We start from the raw sequence: 21,891 nt of genomic DNA, 5'->3' as shown, positions 1-21,891 counted from the left end.
TCATGATTGATTCAATCTTCATCATCAATTATTGCTCAGTAGCCTGATTCAAGAACAAATGACTAACCCGTTCACTTAGTGAATCACATGCTGTGTCACAAGTATCAGCACGGATCAGCTCATAAGAGTCTTATGATTTGAGCAAAGGATCAGAGCTCATTAGAGTCATTTGCTCATGGATCGGACTACATTAGTTGTATATTTCTGATCCAATAAAAACCACCTTTGAACAGTCTGACCACTGTAGCGTGAACCACGAACCAATTACTTTGATTATTTAATACTAAAATTAATACACAAAAACTTTTCAGAACCGTTTTATATCTGCATATTTTGAATGAACATTTTAGCAAATACATTAAGTTAAAAATATTCTAAGTTGATGTATAATGCACTGCATAGAGAATATTTTATAAATGTAAAACGCACATTAAATTCGAATGAATAAATCTGAAATGTGTATGGTTACTCAGCCATCTAATCGGACCGTCTCTAGATAGAGCACAGACCACAAGCGTCAGCGGTCTGAGTCTGGGTAAAAACAGTGATAATCTGATCAGACAGTCATTAAAAGATGAGCTCCATGGGGCGCCTTCACCCCCAGTCCACTGGCGCTATGAGCTCAGCTTATGCTGGCTAAAATAACAGCCAGACTACTGAGAGCGGCTGCGACAGGACAGAAGAATGAGGACGGAGTTTAATGTGCCGGATCAGACCCCAGGCTGCAGAGAGTAATTAAACCGCAGTGTCCATATGTGTGACTGAGATAGAGAGAATGTCATAGGGATTATACAGAAAAGGGACATCCGAGATAAATGTTTTCAGAGGGCAATGCAGCGAACACCTCGGGTAGTGTGTTCAACATTCTAATCAGCTGGTGAAAAAGTATGACTGACCAGATAGGGTTAGTTCACCTACAAATTTCATTTCTGTTTTCATTTGCAGTTCTTGGCTCCATGTCATTTTGTTCATCTTCGGAACACAAATGAAGATATATATTAATTAAATCTGGGATATTTCTGTCTCTCCGCTACACCCAAAACTCTTCAAAAGGTTTGTAAACAGATTTAATTTGCATATATGTGGGGTTCCACATAATCATTTCAAGAGGTCAGACTTGCATATTGCTTGATATTAATAGCAGGTTTGGCATGCTGTCCCGGGAGAGAACCCTGAGCTCGGAGATACCCACCAAGTGAATGAGCAAAGGGGGTACGAGATCAGGTAGTTTTCGAGAGCTCCCCCTGGTAAAGGAGGAGAAAAAAAGGGGGAAATAGGGTGGATGGGGGGGGGTTCTTGGGGTTCTTGGAAAAACGAAGATAAGGAAGTAGTTTTAGGCAGGCTGCTTATAATGCGTTTGGATTAATCTGATTGGCTCAATAATTAGAGATGAGAGACCATCTGCGATCAATCATATCATGTGCTCCTCTCAAAATTAGTTTGTGAAATCTCACTTTGTGCTGTGACAACATGAAGAAATCAAGTTACTTAAACTGAGCTAAACTTATTAGCTTTAACAAATTTAGGTGGACTGAAGATAAAACAATTAAGTTTTTCATTAATTAATTTCAGCATCAGCAAGATTTATTTTTGCCATTAAAGGATCAGAAAAACTGAAAATGCTATCATTAATTACTCACCCTTATGCTTTTCCAGACCCATGAGACCTTTACTTGTCTTTGGAGCACAAATGAATATATTTTTGGTGAAATCTGAGAACAGACAACAGTCCTGACTCAAAAAAAACACAACAAAATCATCAAAACAGACCATTTGCCTTCATTGGTTCAATAAGCATACATTAAAGTTATGAGAATACTTTTGTACGCACATAAAATAAAAATAACAACTCTCCTCAGTGTCAGTATATTGTGCGCACTCAAGAGTACTGTGCATGTGTGTATAGCCCAGGTGCCTGTGCATGATTTCCTGTTTGAGACAAAGCACAGGTGCATTTAAAGAATACATCAGAACAACATGGATAAAGACAAAGTCAGGCAAGTCATTTTAATTGGTGGACCATCTTTGAAACGATACTCGGGCAGTGTGCTCAAGCATTCTGTCTGAATGGGGTAATATCAAATTCTCCAAATTTGCTTGTCAAACTTATGATTAAATATCATATTAGGAATCAACAATAACACTGAACAACAAATGTCGCCTTAATTTCATTTCTAAACTTTCTAATCACAAAATCTGCAGAATCTCATGTCTGGTCTGAGCCCCTCCCCCGGAGAATCCTCAATCTGTAATGATCAATGATTGGCTTCTGTACAAGGCAGGGCTTCATTCACCATTTTGACCATTACACTTTTCCCCATTCAAAACTATATGAGTGACGTGTCTTGTGTATTCTATAGTATAAAGAGCACAGCTTATTAACATGTGCCCTATATTGACACTGAAGCAGGTTGCACACCAGAAGCGCTGTTCGGCGGCGCACCACATAGCGCCACACATTTCAGAATTCTAAACATAGGTTTCTATCAGGGTACACACACCGGTGCCGCAAGTCGGTGGCTGTCCGCGGCGCCCAGCCATGACTCAGGACACTGTTCATTTCTCTGCCGCGCCACAAAGCACCATCTGATTAGTTTCATGTAAAATATCATGCGAATGTCCACGTGTGGTGTGTGATACTTTTAACTGTCATGTCAACTTGATTTAGAAGATGAAAATGTTGCGTGAAGTTGTTATTTTGGTTTTATGTGCGCATAAAAAGATTCTCATAGCGTGTTCATTTTTCTGTGAGTTTCTCTGGTTCTCTTGTCAGATTTAATATATCTTCATTTGTATTCCAAACATGAATGAATGCCTCAGGGGTTTGAAATGACATGAGGGTGAGTAATTAACAATAGAATATTCATTTTGGGGTAAACTTATCCTTTAAGCAGGTATGTTTTGGCGTTTTGTTTACGATTGCGGATCAATGTTTATATGTGAATAAAAGCCTAATGACAAGCGATCGACTGTCTTTAAAAAGCTTGGATTAAAGGGCTCAATTTACATGGATTTATCTCTGGCATCAGGGTTGTCAGTGAACATACTTTCAATGGAGGAACAGAAATCTCTCAGGGTGATAAAAATATCTTCATTTGTGTTCTGAAGATAAGACCTAAAGTCTTATGAGCTAGAAAAAAAATAGAAATGTGCATAAATCAAATACCAGTTGGTTAAACCAAACAAAAACTCTGTTTAGTGTAAAAGAATCAGACAAAAATATATGATTTATAAAACGAAATGCCTTTATTTATACAACTTTAAAAAAGCAATTTAAAGCACAAAGACTTTAATAAACATTTGTCCTGCATAAAAATGATCGCACATTGTGCTTCCTTTGCAAAGTCTCTACAACCTCTGGGTGTGCAGCTGTTGCGATCCAGTTGAACCATTTATTGCATACACATGAAAATACACCTAACATGTCAATTTAGAAACTTAAGAATGTCAAAAATAAAAAACAACTGTGACCAAAAAGAAAGGGGAAATCATTTTATAATTCTAAACTGCAACAACTTGCAGAGGAAGGCTTTGCACATTGTCCAAAGGAGAGAAATGAGAATAAATTAATTCAAGAAACTATAGTTGTGCTTTAGCATCGCTCACTCCACAGAGTTCACTCAAATGCAACCAATGTTTGGTAAACCAAACTCAAAAAGGAGGCTTTTTTTAACAAGGCTTTTAAAGAACAGACATGCTATTTCAAGTCTCTCTTTTCCCTTTAGAAATATGTAGCACTGAGCATCAAGATTTGCACACATCCCCACATATAGCAGTGATTAATAACATTCCCTGTTCTCTTCTAAACCCACTCCTCATTATACAAATCTAAACTAAAGGTGAAAAAAGGCATTTCTTCAGAGGACGGTATGTCCATAACACACCACTAAAAATTTACTTCATTCACAATCTCTCTCAAAAAAGAAAATAACTAGACAAATGCTAAAGTTTCAGACAAAATAACTCAAACTTTAAAGACTTTGGTACAGTATAAATGAAATGCAGCTCTCTGTCTCACTCATGGTAACATCTTTACCTCTTTAAACGTACTTCTATCTGCTCATTAAATGACAAGTATGAAATGTGCATAGTATTATATGTGAGATCCGTGTCTGTGAGACTACAGGCAGCCTGATTTTCATGGGAAAACATGATTTTTAAACCAAAAGAAGGTCAACACAAAAGATACGCCTCGGGGCCCGTGCACCCAAAGTCTCTAAAAGCCATCTCTGCCAAACAAACCGGAAGCGTTGATATCAAACATTTAGAAATGTCACATTCCTCTTCTCTGACATTTATTTTCTGAAATTCAAAGCCATACTGGAATGTGAACATCTGCTCGAGATGGTTCTGAACAGCAGGTTACCAGATAATGGGATAATATCTCGGCCTCTTAGCAGCCTTGGTCAGATTAAGATGGACAGGATTGAGCCAGGTGGAGGTTTTACGGCAGAGGTCAAGTGGCTGAGCAGATATTTACATAGCCGAAACTCAAGAAAATATTTCCATCTGCTGTACTTGGCTGTGCTAGTCAGAAGGCTGCTAAATGATTTTGGTGATGCAAGGAAATGCATCAAGGTCGCGCATCCAAATCATTTCACTATTTAAAAGAAAACTCATCTTTTCCAAGGCTGAGATGCAAGATATTCAACTGAATGTGAGTTTTTGAAATTAAAAATGAAAAAAAGTAGATGTAGTTTAAATGTATAGTTTAGATCAGTGTTTCTCAACCACATTCCTGGAGTCCCAACAGCCCTGCATGTTTTAGATGTCTCCTTTGTCTGTCACACTCATTACAGGTCTTTCAGTCTCTCCTAATGAGCTGATGATCTGAATCAGGTGTGTTTGGTTAAGGAGACAAGGAAAATGTGCAGAGCTGGTGGTCCTCCAGGAACATGGTTGAGAAAGACTAATTTAGATGTTACCTAAAAGAAATCTAATAAAAAATACAACTGTCCAAAAAGAAAATTGTGGAATAATTGGGAAGAGCTACAATATATCAGTAAACAAATCTGACGATTCCCTTATTAATGATTCACTGCCAATAGGGCAAGAAACTACCTTGATGTTGGTGAAGTTACAACATCCTCAACACACACAACACGCATGCCACACAAGTAAAGTGCATGACCAGTCTACATGTTACAGGGATGAACACCGGCTACGCCACCATTCCAGCAGATTTCTCAGAAAGCAACCAAAGCTGTGTGTTTGTTAATCCGGACATTGGTATCTTAGTAACTATAGCTATGTTTCCTGAAATCTGTTGTAAACATGAAGCAAGTGACCTACGACTGCCTCTCTAAAGCTCTAAGTGCATTATGGGCAGGACTGGGCCGCATTAGTGACAGCTCAATCTGATTGTGGTGGGATTCTGACAGAGCAAAGGATCATGAAACACAGACTGAAGGGTGGAAAACGAGTTGAACAAAAAGGCCTTGTGTTTCCCTCCGACCGGGTAAACCTTCAGAAACATAATAATGCTACAGTTGAACACATTTTCTTTATAGCTTACATGAAATGTGTTCTGCTCATGAGTTGTGAATTTAAATAACAATCGCGGCTAATGTTTGCTCAACATGTTTGCCTTTCTGACTGTTTCCCGAACATTGCTTTGGAAGAAGGTTCTGAAAGCCGCTTTGCGATCCCTCATCTTGACTGAAGTGTGCCCAAATGCGGCAAATCTCAGCAGACGTGTTTCTCAGTCAAACCCGCAGATCCGGAGCTTTTAATATTAAATACCCAAACCCTCCCTTTTCCTCATCCACACACATGCTGCAAGCAGCTGCGTCTGCACCTAATTAAAACCTCAGCATTGACACAAGAAGGACTGCAATTACGGTCTCAAACTGAAAACTCATACAGCTACCAATGAGTTCAGCCATTATTTTTTATCTCCCTGCTAGTCACCGTGGCCCTCATGGTGGCAGTCAGGAAGAGGACAGCGAGGGCCGAAAGAGATCTTAAAAGGTGTGCTCCGCTTAATTGTGCTTAGCCCTTCCTCCTTTCAGGTAGCTTTTCCAGCGCTTGACGGAGTCCCTGAAGATGGGCGAGTTGTCAATAGTACCCAGCAGCTGGAGCTGGTTGATGTGCGTTGTGTGGTAATCCCAACGGGCCAAATTGGGCGCTGTGCCCAAAATAAAGTGGCGCAGGTCATAGATGGTGCCTGACCCTGTGTCATACAGGGGAAGCATAACTTTCAAGGACTCCATTCCCTTGCTGTACAGCTGTCCCGCATCCCGCCCGAGTTTCTCACCTGCAGTTTGCGCCAGGTCAAACAGACCTATGAGGGAATAGATGAATCCATTCAGAACGAAGGAGCTGGGGATTGTGGGGTACTCCTCATACCAGTCATACTTGTTCATGAACACTGCTTTGACACCGTGCTGTTCTGAGGGCAGTTTAAAAGGTCCGGTGGCTCGCAGGGCAGCCTTTAGGTACGTGTCATCTTTAGTCATTAGATAGGCACGCACTAGAGTGGACATGGCCTGTCCTTGTGCCATGGCCGAATACCAACCTGGCTCCAGTGCACGGAAACCCTCCCCGAGTTTACGGGTGACCATGATTGGCCAGCCACCACGCTCGTCCTGGTTGCGCACCAACCATTCGCTTGCGGCATAAAAAGCCGCCATATGTGAAGTGGTGGAGATTGTGATATTGTCTATTGTCCCGTGGCCGTGCACCACTAACTTTACAACACGCCTTGGCATAGTTTTGGTGGCTTTGACCGCTTTGGTGTTGGAGAGGCCAATGCCTTTGCGCAAGTCAGTGAGAAGGTCACGGGTGACTGTGGTCCATGCGGTCCGAGGGCCGATACCATAGGTGATGTCACGGTCCTTGAGCAAAATGAGCTGGGTGGTGGTGACGTAATGGATAACAAATGGTGGCCCTTTCTCTGTGGTCTCCAAGATTACAGAGACGCTACCATTAGATGTAAACTTCAGGTCAAAGGAGATGATGAAATCTTTTGTGTTGCCAAGAGGAAGTGAGACACCCTCTGAGTTTTCTGGAACACAAGGAACAGAATTAGGAAATGTTACAACAGGTTCAACAGGATGTCAACTATGGTTAGAGCAGCTGCAAATGTTTGGCTTTGGTACAATAACAAGCTCAAGGTGCTGATACTAAATCAAGGTACTCTTACAATGACTGAAATTAAATGGGGTAAACATACAATGTGATCGCAATTATGCATCTAATTATTGCATTTTATATATACATTTAGTAAAGGAATTGCCAAAAAAGGGAATAAAACACTGAGAAAAAAGCATGTAGCTTGTTGCATCAGAATGCATTTGCAGATTAATATACACTCATGTATTTCAACAAGAATTGTCAAATATGAAATTTCTGCCTTTTTGTCACATAATTTGCTCTACATTATAAAGTAAAGTGAAGTAAAGTAAATTTTCTACTGTATATTTAGGCACAATACTTCACAGTCTATAAAAAAATGAAAAAATAGAATACAAACAACACATCACAATAAAGAGCATTAGAAAGGTTTGATAAATTCAAGACACAAGTTAATCCAATTAATCCAAAAAGTCAAACATCGCCTTCATTTCTCTAAAACTTCATTAAGTAAAATATTTCCCTCTGTATCTCCTTAATGTGACAGATGTGGTGGAGCAGAAGGGACTTTGGCACATTCATTTTGACTTTGTCCTCTTCTTTATGAGTTTTGGTCCAGCATTTTTTAATTGTTTTCCAGTGCTCATGGAACCAATATCCAACCTGACTACAATTTGGCTATTTTTGGATATTCTAATAAGATGGACACCTATACGTTAACCCAACAGCAAGCCCTGAGGGTGGGCATGATTACAGCTAAAAGGATGATCTTAATTAATTGGAAACCTCCAAAGGCTCCTTGTTATAAGAGATGGTTGAACGAGCTGCTTTATGTCATTCAAATGAAACAACTACGTCCTGAAACTTAACAGAAAAAAGCTGAAACCACATGGGAACCCATCTTAAGACCCTTTAGCATTTTAAGTTTGCAAATTTTTATCTCTAACCTATTTATTCACGACACTATGTGAATATTGCCATCTTTCATGCTGGATAAATTGGCAGTTCATTCCACTGTGGCGACCCCGGATTAATAAAGGGACTAAGCCGAAAAGAAAATGAATAAATGTTATGTGTATATATATTTGTTAACTGAGACAATCCCTCTTTTTGGGGGGGTTAGTGGTGGGGGGGCTGTTAAAGTCAATTATTCTGTACTTTTTTTCTTCTTTTTATTGGTATTGTTCGGTTTTTGTTAAATACCTTATAAATGTTAAATAAAAATATTACAGAAAAAGAGCATTATATTTACACAAGCTTATATTTCTTATAAACCTTAATGAGCATGAGTCTGAACACTGTGCAAATTAAACACTAATAACTTTTCCATTCCTTCAAGCAAGCTCACCAATCAAGTTTTAGATCAAGCAGTTCATATAAACAAATCTTTCCATCCCAGAGCTGATTATTCCAATCATCAAACGTGTCATATCCTCAGAGTTTGAGTGCAATAACTAGATAACATTATCTTGTAGACAAGACTGCAGATTAACAATAATAAACACTCAACGCAACAATAAAAACAACAACATTAAAGATCAAATTAGATGAGTGTAGTCCAATTATTCCTCCAGCTTGAGAAACTCATAAGTGAACACTCGTATGCTGCTGATTGTTGTAACAATCACTATTACTATGTTGCACATTAAAATGGAACATTACACATACGGTCGTGTACAGCATAAAGCTAAACAAACCACTGAAAATATTGATTGCTATTGCCAAGTTCATCCAAGTTTGTGTTACGACTAAAGTTTTTTTTTTTTTTGCGCATTGCATATGTGCTTTTTTTTTTGTTTGTTTGTTTTGACTTCTTGTGTCATTTTCTGTTATCCCTTAGGCTTCCATTTTGAATATGGTCCAGGATCTGATTGGCTGCTGGTCGCGGAGACCTATAAAAGAGAACTTCCGCCAGGGTTCAGAGAGCTCATTTGTGGTGTGACGGTTGTTGGGAGAGGACAGCTCCTAGATTTCCCTACCCCTTCTGCCGACTACCAACCTTTAGTCTTGTACAAATGTCCATGTATGCTCGCAGGCTTTTGAGAGTTTAAGCTTGTAGGGATGGCCTGCCTATTTATTTCATTACTTTTGACTTTATGTTTAGGTAGGAATGTAAGCTTCCTGTATTTTTTCTTTAAAGATTTACAGGTAATTTAGTTTATTTACTTTATAGATTCTATTGTTCGTTATTTTGCCCTGTGGCCACCCTGAAGAGATGCTCGTTTAAACTACTATTTTTCTATAATAAATCTATTTAACTACTCTCAACTGAGTGTCCATGTTTGGTTGTCTCCCGAAGGGGATCTTTTCCATTAAGGCCCAATCTCAATTCTATTTTTGTAAACCCCTAACCCTACCCCTTCCCCTTGGCCCTTGAAACAGAATGTGAAGGGCTTCAAAATTTACCCCTAAGAAATGGGACAGCTATACAGCACCTGAACACGTCATCATATGTCATTGCGATCTCATCCTTCATATGAGATCGACGATTGTGACTGCTGTAGTTGTTCCAGTTGTGTTATTTTCAGGGAATCACTGAAGGCAACAATATCATGTTATCATAAGGATATAACGTGGCAATAAGCTCATAACTGTACTGTGCATTTACACTGTGGCCATATTCATCTGTGTAAACACAAGAAAACAACATTAACATTATACCAGACACTGTAAAAAGCTCATTCCCAGCCACTAGAAATTTCTGACAGGGTATTAGAGTGCCATCGAGTGACAGATGTGAATGTATATTGTGGGACTACAATAAAGAAGTTATTATTAGGAATTATAGACAGCAAAATTTATCGGTTTTTATTGGGGTTTTTTTTTAAAGCATGACGGTAAAACATGAACACAGTTAAAACATATGGTTATTTGTTGTAAAAATTCTTAATAATGACAAAAAAAAAAAAAAAACTAATTTGTGTATCTCCTGATTTCCAGGTGCAACTATGCTGCCGTTGTAGCTGGTGTATTCTGGGAAATTTTCGAGTTTGGTCCTGAAAAAAAAAATCTCCCTTTTGAGAGGTATCTAGCCCTTCCCCTTAGCCCTACGCCTTCAAGCTAAGGAGACACCCATTAGGGCAAGGGCTAAGGGGTAGAATTAGGATTGGGCCTAACTTTTTTTTTGTTTGGGAAATCCACCACCCACAACCTTTTTAGTTTATTTTGCCCATGTTGTTTTCCCCTATACTTGGGGCACAATAGTTGGTCTAAACTGTTGACAGTCTATTGACAGTAATGGAGTTGAAAATTCAATTATGTTACTAACTTGAGCCAGATGTGAAGACAAAAAAAAAAGTCTATACAAATACAGATTCACACAGACTAGTGAAAGAACTTCAGAACAGAGATGGTAGGCGTAGTCTTAAAGACACAAGGTTTCATTTGCCACTTTCTCCTGGGGTTAATTAAACAGACACATTGGTGTCAGACAGGCTCTGACCATGAAATAACTTTAAAACAATCCATCTCACACTGGACTGTGTTAAAACTCATTTCTCCTCCACAAGACTGTTGAGTGCACTGCAGTACAACTGCAAAGTGAGCAGATCAGTTTGCGAACTCTCCATCAAAGTACTTAATCTGGCTTTGTACAGAAATGCACATTCAACACTTCATCCGAAAGTCATCTCTCATTGTTAGTGTCAAATTCCTTTTGCCGACTTTGTCTGCATTGCCTTCTGACAAGGTTATGCAGAACAAAAAGAAAACTTGTTCAAACCCTCTACAGAGAGGAGAAAAGCAGGCATGAAATAGCATGAGAAACAGAATGAGGTTGAGTACCCGAGCAAGAGAAAACTCACAAGACAGGGTAATAACAACAACAACATTAAAGCAACGCAGAAAATAGGACAGAGAGGTATAAAGAACAAAAGCAAACTCAAAGGAAAAGAAAAGAGGCTGCAGAAGACATTTTGGCTCAAACAACCCCTATCACTATTTAATGCACTCATAAATCCATTACTTAAGGCAATGCAGAGACTAAGTGGATTTGTACTGTCCTGCTCTGATTACCCCGCCATCAATAGCAGTGATGTGGAGGACGGAGAGTGCAGGAGGGAGGCAGCGTCCTGCTGGAGCCTTGGACCCAGTGTGTCCTAGATGGCCCCGCTCTAATCAATGCTCTGGGTGATGACACCAATTACTGCCTGCCAGCGCGACAGCTCTGCTAATTCTAATGGCTATTGATTAGCTCAATGCTAAAAAGCAGCACGGCGTGTCTGAAACCTCAAAAATGCTGCCTTATCATTCAGTATCCAGAGGGAAGAACAGAATGTACCGACTACTGATGGTTCCATCTGGTCGATTTCTGAAGACGGCCGAGATGTTTCCTTCATCACTTTTACTATAACAATCCTGTGTGCGCACAATTTGGTGATTGAAAGTATAAAGAGAAGATTTTTTTAGCGTATGATTCTATTTTTACAGATGATCAAGTATTACGGGAGGTTTTTAAACAGCCTCATTGTTGTCTATAAAAGATGACAGTCTTGGGAACATTTTCTAAAATACAATTTATTACTGTGATGGCAAAGCTGAATTTTCAGCATCATTACTTCAGTCCACAGACTCACATCATGATCTTTCGGAAAACATTGAATGCGTTCAAGAGACATTTATTGATTTATTTTTGTACCATTTCAGTGCTTCTTTCTGAATAAACATAATTACAAGACATTTTATCTGTTTTGGAGTAGATATCTTACTCTAAATGTGTGAACGACAGTGTATGACACACCATTAATAGTGTGTTTTGGAGTGTTTATGTGAATGGCCAGTGGGTCAGGACTTTAAGAGGTCATGCAAAGATGAAAAGCAGAAAAAAAAATGAGCAGGGATGCAGAAAAACTGCACTGGTTTCCTTTCATCAGACTGAAACAGTTTGAAAAAAAATGATTCATTCTTTTTGTCTGACTGAAATTGAGCTGCAAACATGAAGTGTATGAAGTAGGGCTGCACAATATATTGTTTCAGCATCGATATCGCAATGTGATCATTCGAGCATTGGGACAATAACTGGTTTCAAGGTTTACCGTGGTTTGAAAAAGTCAAGGATTTAATACAGCAAAAATTTTCTGCTTTACTGTTCCTAAGGTATGTATAAGGTTTTTTTAATGAGTTTTTACAACTTTTTTTAAATATTTTTTTTAGAGCAACAGTATCTCCAGTAGAGAAGGACCCTCCACATTAAAACGTACAGGCTAGCACGATTCAGGAAACGTCTGAAAAACAAATAGATACACCAACATCCAAGCATACTATCAGCCTGAACAAAGCAGTGGCTTTCTTTATATACAAAAAAAGGAAGATAACCAAAGATATCTATTTTCAAGTTGTAAAGAAATCTGTGTTTTTAAACTAATTAAAAGAGCAGAAGTCAAATAAAATATATTGTGTTCAATGGGGAAAAAGATGGTTTTTTTTACACAAACATTTAAAAAGAATATATTTAGAGCAGTAATCACAATACCGGCATACCGTGAAACTGATATTTTTATCCAAGGTTTTCATTCTGTCAGAATCTTATACCGGCTCATGACTAGATCTTTTACAATAAACACAATCACAGGATGTGCAATATTGATGTGATTTTGAGGCCTCTGACCGTATTATAATTTTAAAATCATTTAGGCTTAAGAAATTGTACCATTTGTAACTAATATGATGATTAATTCTATTGAATTACTTTTAATTTTATTATTCCGTTACTGTACCTAAATACTGTTATGTCCCTTTATGTATTAATTCTGCTCTTTTTATTTTTGGGAAGTGTTCTGTGTATTTGTTCTCTCTGCAGGAAGCAGCTGCTTGGTCCTGCCCCCGCTCCAATTGATGCCACACCCTGCCTTGTCAGTTGACTCCTGGCTGCCTATAAATTCTTCCTTTGTCACTTCCTGTTTAGCTGTTTGAGTTCACTTGTGGTTGGTAGTGGTGTTAGAATCAGAAAAATTATAAAAACACTCTTTATTTATTGATAAAACACTCACTTTATTTCAATTGTATAGACAGTCGAAGTCAGAATTATTAGAATTTTAAACTTAAGGTATTAAATGTCATTATAAGCTGTACAGAATTGTCTTGTAAAATATCTAGTCAAATATTATTTACTGTCATCATGGCAAAGATAAAATAAATCAGCTATTAGAAATGAGTTATTATAACTATTATGTTTAGAAATGTGTTGAAGAAATTTTCTCTCTGTTAAACAGAAATTGGGGAAAAAAATAAACAGGGGGCTAATAATTCAGGGGAGCTAATAATTCTGACTTCAACTGTGTGTATTTTTTTATTGTGTTCATTTATGCTTGTAGATTGTCTATTTGATATTTTGCAGGTGCCTACAGAATCATCATAATCAATCTAAAATGATTCATTGTTTTTAAATAGAGTTATTAAAGTCATCTGGTAAATTTTTATTTATCTCACAATAATATTGCAGAAATATCACAATGTTAGATTTTTTCAATATCACGCAACTCTAGTATGAACAACAAAATAACACTGAATAAAGGAAAAACAGTTTAATATCTGCTTGTGTACCTGGAGCGCTGAACTGCCGTACAGATGTGGCTCTGGTCTTGTCATATACTCTGGTGAGAGAGCAGCCCTTAGGGACAGCCCATGTGGTGGACCTGCTGTCTCTCTCCTCCGCCGTGTCATACACCTCCACATGAGGCGGCCGCTCTGTCAGATTCTTACTGTAATGACTCAGGCCATACTGAGCTATCTGAATAGCATAGAAATACCCTTGAGGGCCCCACTGGGTGGACAACGGTACTCCTGTAAGGAGGAAACAGAAAAAGAAAATATATAAATAAGAGACTGGGTGTTCAACTGAAGGGAAAAACTGAAAATGTATTTGTACATCATTATTCAAAGATTTGTAACCATGTCTTTACATCTACAGTGTATATATATATATATATATTCTGAAATCTATATAACTTTTCATAAAATATAGTAAGCAGCAACTGTTTTGACCATTAATAAAATGTTTCTTGTTTCTCTATTCAAAAAATATTTCAATAAAATATATATATTTTTTTACCAATACCCAAAACTTGAACTGATAGTGTATCTGTTATGTTGGATTATATGTGTCTATATATGTGCTTTTGTGATCAACTGAAGACATCTAAAATATGATAAACACAGTGACATGAGTTATTACTCGCTGTAATGCTTAAACGTATAAGTGTAAAGCAACTGAATATTGGACCAAGTGTAATGTGATGCACATTAATAAGCAAAGGCTTTTGCAAAGTGACAACACCAATATAGACACAAACTCTATGAGATGCTCTCATTAAAAATAACAATAACAATTCCCCCAAGCAACACAGGATTCTAGCCTTTAAATACCAGTATCTTTTTAGGTGACCACACAGCATAGCAGCTTGGCTAAAATTACGTTCATAATACTGATGGTTTACACTGACTTCAGTCTTCAAATGTGTTATTTTATAAGGCTATATTTACTGTTACTGTTGAGTTTCAAGTATCAAGCAGTGGTTCAAGACCTGATTGGACATTCATTCGGTAAAGACAACCTGGTTTTTTGAATAGTAATTCAATCCAGAGTACACAGAAACAACTGAAAATATAAACCTTCAGTTAGAGACGAAAAGCCATTAAAACTAGGTATTGCGCTCCTGGATTAAAACACATGCAAGTGCAGGTTTCCAGATTGATGACACCAACAACAGTGTGCCTGACTGTAAGTCTAAAGGCTGATTTAAACCATGTTCTAAATAAAAGCAACGGCATGCGATAGAAGGAACATTTTCATATTAAGTTTTTGTTCTAACCAACACCTGAAATTTATATTTTAGAAATGGCTTCTATTTCTTGCAGCTGAACAATAGGATAAACTAACAATGATCACCTCAGGTACACCTCATGTGCTTTATTCAGTGTTAAATACTAATAATGTACGTTTGAATGCCATTTTACATGACATTTATTGCCATACTACTGAAAGCAGCCACAGATAGTTCACCTCAGATCTTAAAAAAATCTAATAAATGGTTTAAAATTGAACTTTAGAACAGTGACTCAGTGTAAACCAACACATATCAGTGATTCAGGATGTACATTTAATAATGTTAAAGAGGTTTAATATGTATTAATTACATTATAAACCTTACCATTTCGTTGGTGTGCAGTGAGTGCACTATTCTGTGCTTCTGAATGGCTGTATTTAAATTTCTGTTGTGTTTCGTCTGGTGCAAACAACCAAATCATATAGTGTGTTGTTAAAAAAAGCAGTTAATATGTAGCCTGCTCACCTAATGTTTATGTTTGTAATATTTATGTTATTTGCTAATTAATAAACACCTCATGAGGAACTCTGAATCTGTGTCTCATTTCAGAGTCTGCTACTATCCACCGGAGTTCGTATTTCGGTCACGGGCGCACGCTTTTGAAAGTTTTTCTGAATAAACGAATGAATGAAATACGCAGTTTTCTATTAGAGCAACCCAGGGTGCTGAAATATAATTGGCTAAACTGGTATTGGGCGGGTTAAAGGGACCAAAACAAAGACAGACGTTCCAGCACATAATGGGACATTTTCAAAACCGAATATCTGACTTTAGCAGTGTTTTTCAGATAAACAAGAATGTTCACTTGGCATGTTTCTTAAATTTCTGCAAACATATTATGGTATTTTTATGCTTTAGTAGATTCAAAAACTTACATACAGCACATTTAAAGTAAATAGTCTTCTTGAGTTAGTACCAGTTACCTTGGACTCAAATATGAGGTTATGTTGTCGGCAAAGACAACAAAATTTTAAAAAGAAAGAAAAAAGTAACAGGTCACCAGGCTTTAATCCACCCTCTCTCCATCCTTTTTTCCCCATTTAATCTATTCTACAGCCTGGCATGGCAATAACCAAGCCACAGGCAAAACACTGCAACCGCGGTGCTACTTTATAGCTGGCTTTAAAAGATCTATTCACAAACATACACATAAAAAAACCACATGTGGGGTTAAATACAGACATAACAAGGCACTATAGATGACAAACACACCAATGAGATTGCCTCCCGCTTTCCAGGGCACACACACAGGCTCTAAGTGGGACCTGTATCAGGAGGCAGATGGGCGCTGTGGAGGCGCTCTCTGGCCTAGATACTATTCAGAGCACTCTGATCCTCTGCTGGAGGAGACGCCATCCCTCAAACTGAAGGAGGAGGAAAAAGGAGCTCTCGTTCACTGTCGCCCTCCATGCTCATCTCCTTTTCATTCCTTTTTATTCTTTCTCCTCTCTCTCTCCTTCAGCGGAGACTGATGAGTATGTCCACTGTCTCTGATAATAGGCTCTCTGCTGTAACACACTGCCGCAGGCTCATGTGGGTTATTACCTCTGAGCTCAACACACTGTTTTTGTGCTTCTGACACCCAGGATGAAACGAGGAGAACACAACCTCTAATTAATCTTTGTTTTGCACGCTTGTGAATGTAACACCTTTCCAAAATGGACATATTGCCGCAAATGATATATTCAGAGAAGGCCTAAGCCAATATTTTGTTGGCGTAATAATTTGTTGCCGGATACAAAGTTAAAAATAAATGCTAACTGATGATCCAAATATTATGAACACCGCAAGTCGAAATACTTGCATTCAACGTAACATTCCTTGAGCACTAAATTCAAGGTTGTTTTTAAAGTCAGCATGACACGCATCTGCAGTTACATTTTTATTCCTATTGTAACACATACAGTAAAGCAAGTGAAATAGCTTCTCAAACAAGAAAAAACTATTGATTTTGTCCATCATGCACTGACTGGTGCTTTGTCATTTGCTCTTGCTGCACATGTATGTTCGTCAGAAAAGATAAGAGATGTCAATGCAAGCGGGAGTGGAAATGATTTTGATGAAAAACTGTCAAGTGTACATTGATTAAAGTGCCCCTATTATGCTTTCTTAAAGGTTAGTTCAGTTAGTTTTGGTTGATTCATAAGACAGACCTACATCTGAAAATAATTACATTTTCTCATAACTAATTTTAATCACCTCTTTACTCTAATAGTCTTAGATCTTTAAAAAAAAAAAAAAGATCTGTAAGTGCTGAATCAGATTTATTTTTACTTGTTTAATTGTTATGGCGCAGAGTATAATTACCAAATTGCACATTTCTGATGATCTTATGAACACAATGACAACTAAAATCTGTTTAGATTAGAATTTTGATGTATGTGCAGCGGCTGAATTTTTCACGTTCATGAATGCTCTCATTATATAAAACGACATGCAGATACAACGCACAAGACTGATTTCTACAATTCAATGCTTAAAACAGGAGATTTAGTGAAAGTGCATAAGTCACACGCAACCAATAAACATCTGGTATTATATAAATGTCTTAAGTACCTACAACTTAGGCACCTTCAACATAGAATTATAAGGTTCTATCTGACATTTTTGTCAAAATTGAGTTGTTCAAATATTCTTATTAAATGACAACTTATTTACATTTTGTGACTTATTTTTATAAGTTGTTTACATTTTACAACTTATTTAAAAAAACAATAAAGGTTTTAACTACAAAGCCGAACTCTAGCTTGGTTCTATAAAGTTCTTTGTGACCAATCGGGATCAGCTTTCTTTGTCATGTCGCCAGATTGCTCCATTGACAGTGGAAAAACCAGAAAGAAACACAAAATCTGAGACAACTCAGACATGCCGCACCATGATGATTTAGAGGCTTTTTTAGACATTTAAATGAAAATGTTAAATTTTACATTGTTAAAAGAAACAGGAACTAAGAAAATAAATATTAAATGTGAAATATTTTAATTTGTAAAAATATAGTCAGCAAAAGATTTTCAGTATTTATTAAATTAAATATTGTTTTTTTTTAAAGTCTTTAAATTTGATATTAGGCCTTGAAGGGCAAATACTTAATTTAATTCATGGAGCATTTAATTTAATAAATATAATTTAATAATTCATATAAAGTATATAATTCATATTAATTACATAAAATGAACAGCTACACTGCACAAAATATTTAGCACAGCCTTATATGCTTAACTTGAACAAGAAAAAAATATTCATCCTAAAATATTACATAAACGTTACAGAAAAACATCAATTCAAACATCAACATATTGTTATAACACCAATTTTAAAAAAATTAATTAAATGTATAAGCAGGCTGACTGTATTTCTTGAAAGTAATTCTTTAATTAATGATCTGCCAGATTGAACCTTATAATTCCAAGCAGAAAATACTTTTTAAGAATTAGAAGGTTCTATCAGCATTTACCCTGCTTATTTTACCCCAAATTTAAGAGAATTTTGATAATTTACTCTTAGACTACATTTAGGGTCTCTGTCATGTTAATGTATAGAAGAGAACTGTTACACACATATTGTTTGCTTTATGGAATGCAAAATTCTTTAAGTAAAATATCTCAAAATCATTTAGAATGCAGATAGAACCTTATAATTCCAAGGTGAAACTTGAATGACTTGTTTTGGCAGTTTAGAATTGAATTCTTTGATTTGAGCACTCTAGAAACTGTACAGATCTTACATTAAACTGTGCATGAATGGAACGATTTGAAAAAGCATTGACGAGTAGCATTAAAAAAATGGCAATGTGTACTCATAAATCATTTATAATAAATACAGTAATTCTCCATAAAAAAACAAAAATTGATTTCATGGCGACTTCAAATGTTACATCTGCTTTGAGGCAGGGCTTGCTTTAATTTTCCATGGACACCAGAGGAGAATCAGAGGCAATGCTTCAAATCTCGGATGATTCCCTACAGGCTCCTGCATTCCAACACGGTCATTACTGCTACACAGCGTCTTTGTAGAAAGCAGAACAGAGAGTGGCTCCATGTAAACAGCCTGTGAGTAATGGACTGGCGTCTGGTTATGTAGGAGAAGAGGCTAGAAAGGAGACAAAAGTAGGCGACTGGTACCACCTCGATCACTTTTGTTCTGCCACAGACAGTGAGGATTTCATCGCAACTCATAGACAACCCAATTTTTCCACCTGCCACAAAGGATTATGACATCAATGCGCTTCATTGGAGTGCAACAAAAAAGGCGCTCACACAAAACAAGGTCTGCATGTTTTAAAATCTTTCACCAGAAAAGAGCTGAAAGTGGTTGAATCCTGAAAGCTGATCAATGACTCTGCAAAAAAATAAAAATGAAAGCTATTCAGAGCAGCATGTCTGAATGTGCTGCGTTTTAATCGAGTACTGCAGGATGTGCTCCATTTTTTTTGAGACAGAGTTAGAGAGAGAGAGAGTGTGTGTCAAAAGATTGTTTTCACACTTGTCATTGGTTCCCCTGACATACACCTACACATGCAAACAAACTGATTCGGTCTGCTTTGAATTTGATTCACTTTAATTTAAATGTGAAGATTATTCCACTTTGTTTGCATTAGTATCCCGTGAAACACCGCACGAGTGATTCACCATCTTCAGTGAATAGTAATGATGTTGTGGTTTGGAAGGCATTCTTTATACTCTGGTATTGATCAGACCAACCTCATTTTCAATAGTTCCTTAAGAAGTGATTACTTCATTACCCAGTCTCATTATAAGGGGAATACTGAAGAGTGAAAGGCACTGAGTGAATCACAATCTTTGTGTTAATAGCTTTGATATCATGATGGCGGTGGTAGTCTAATGATGAGAGAGAGAGCTGGGATCCTAAAACAAAAAGCCTCAAGATTCAGATCAGGGTGTTCCAAAAACTAGATTGAAACTGAGATCAGAGTTTTGCTCTATCACACCAAAGCTTTAGTCTCGAACAGGCCACTTAACCCCATCTGCTGAAGGACAGTCCTTGCAAAGAGATAGAGCGATGGAGAAAAGAGCGAGCCAGCAGGAAATGGTTGAAAGTAATCTGTCAAGGCAGAGAAACGGTGATAGATCACTGAACAGCGGAGAGAAAAATGTGGTTCCTGGACAGTAAAACGCTTCTGAAGGACACAACAGAGACCATATAATCAGCTTTTTCCCGTTAAAGAGTGTCATCTCTCAGTTGATTTTGAAATGCTCGTCATTTATGGCGCTTGACAAAAAAAAGGAAAATGATTCTGCTTTAATTTGGTCTTGCTTTTTCTCATTGACATTCACTACAAGACACATGGGAGTCTGAGTGCAAAATTATTCTCCATTACGTTTAAGGTCATCAAATCGGCTCTTGTGATTCAGTTCTTGGCTGAATCAATCCCACTTTCATTTGCTTAATGTATAGTCCATTGAGGGTGCATTACTCAGTAAGAACCAGACGTACATCATTCGAGCCTGGCTTCCAGGAAACTCCTCTTGGACTGCACTAAATGACTATTAATGGCCACTAACAAGTTGTGTTTGAAATGAAGCAGGTCGCTTTGCCTCTCACTTCTCCCCGTGTACCATAATTAAGTGCTGTTTTAATGTGACATGCATTTAGGTGAATCTTGATGATGAGGGAGAAAGAAATAGTGATTTTAGAGAGACACATTAGTACAGCCAGTTATAAGTCGGCCCAGGCAGAATCTGCTGACTTTTCTCTCATTTCCTTCTCCAATTATGAAGGTAAAACCAGCAGAATGGATTTACACATGGTAAAATGGCCAGCCGAGCTAAATAATACTATACTTTTATTGCTAGCTGGATACATCATAATGACAAACTAAGTAGAATGTACCGTTCAAACAACCTAAGGTAACATAAGTCATTGAAAAGCTGGTATTAAAAGTTTTATGCTCCTTGAAGTTGTTCCAAACTTATATGCATTTCTCTCCTCGGCTGACAATAAAAGATATTTTAAAGAATGGGGGTTCTGGCTGCTGCTGATTTACACAGAATTGATCCATAATATGGAAGTCAATAGGAACTAGCAACTACTCTTCAGGAGGGGAAAGAAACTCATAAGGCTTTGGAACATCTTCAGTAAATTAGGGCAATTTTCATGTTTTCTTTAAGATTTTTACTCTCATCATTCACCTCAGGTGGTGCGCCTCTAAAGGAACACTGTACTTTTGGCAGAATGAAACTATTACAACCCTTAAAAAGCTTTAGTTTATTTCACAATCACGGTATTTCAAACCATTAACTAACACTACTAGATTAATATACTACTAATTAGAGTTTACTATAACTGCTAAATACGGTTTATTAATAGTTAACTAGAAGTTGAGTTTATGTTTAGGGTAGGATTAGGGAGGCAGAATAAGATCATACTTTATAACTACTAATGAACAGTTAATAACTTACTAATTTGCAGGTAATTAGCCTGTTAATTAGTTAACAGCATAAACGTCTTCATACCAAAATGTCTTATAAACCTGTCCGGGTTTATTTATTGAAATCAACCAGTTTAAATAAATAAATACAAAAAAATAAAAAATAAATAAATCACATTTTTAGCAAAACACTGAAATCAAAAATAAAGCTTTAAAAATAGGACTTAGATAACTGAACTTTATATCCTCTTTAGGGTGTTGTATTCGCAGGCTGTAAATGAAATCAGTCTCAGTGAAGTTCTCTGGAAACCACATATGATGCATGTTATAGGACAGGCAAAAATACCAAGCCAAAACAGCAATCAATCTGAACTGGCTACTTTTGCTTGAACATTGCTAAGCAAACTTCATTTGATCAAAATAGATAAGATGTTAAGAGGTGTGTCAGTGCTGTAAGCCTAGTGGTCAGTGTGCTGCCATATAATGCAATTGTGTGGTGAGTGTCCCTAGTTCGAGTCCCAACTCATGGACCTTTTTCAATACAATCGACACCTCTCTTTCTCTCCAACTTTTATTTCCGGTCACTTCCTTCACTGTCCTACCATA

At 37.3% G+C, this 21,891-nt stretch overlaps 1 protein-coding gene across 2 annotated transcripts in view; it reads right to left on the bottom strand.

Annotated features, from left to right (window-relative positions):
* Positions 1-3,227: 3,227 nt before the first annotated feature.
* glceb (glucuronic acid epimerase b) overlaps positions 3,228-21,891 on the bottom strand; it is a 70,538-nt gene continuing 51,874 nt past the window's right edge. For both annotated transcript variants that reach the window (XM_056461649.1, XM_056461651.1), the window contains exons 4-5: positions 13,615-13,854; positions 3,228-7,006 (exon numbers count right to left, since the gene is read on the bottom strand). In XM_056461649.1, the coding sequence (XP_056317624.1) occupies positions 5,982-7,006; positions 13,615-13,854 (1,265 nt within the window). In that variant the 3' untranslated portion in view covers positions 3,228-5,981. The remainder of the gene's footprint in view (positions 7,007-13,614; positions 13,855-21,891) is intronic.

The sequence above is a fragment of the Danio aesculapii genome, chromosome 7 (assembly GCF_903798145.1).
Source record: "Danio aesculapii chromosome 7, fDanAes4.1, whole genome shotgun sequence".
NCBI lineage: Eukaryota > Metazoa > Chordata > Actinopteri > Cypriniformes > Danionidae > Danio > Danio aesculapii.
Note: the sequence above shows the minus strand (reverse complement) of the source record. Positions and strands in the feature narration are given on the sequence as shown.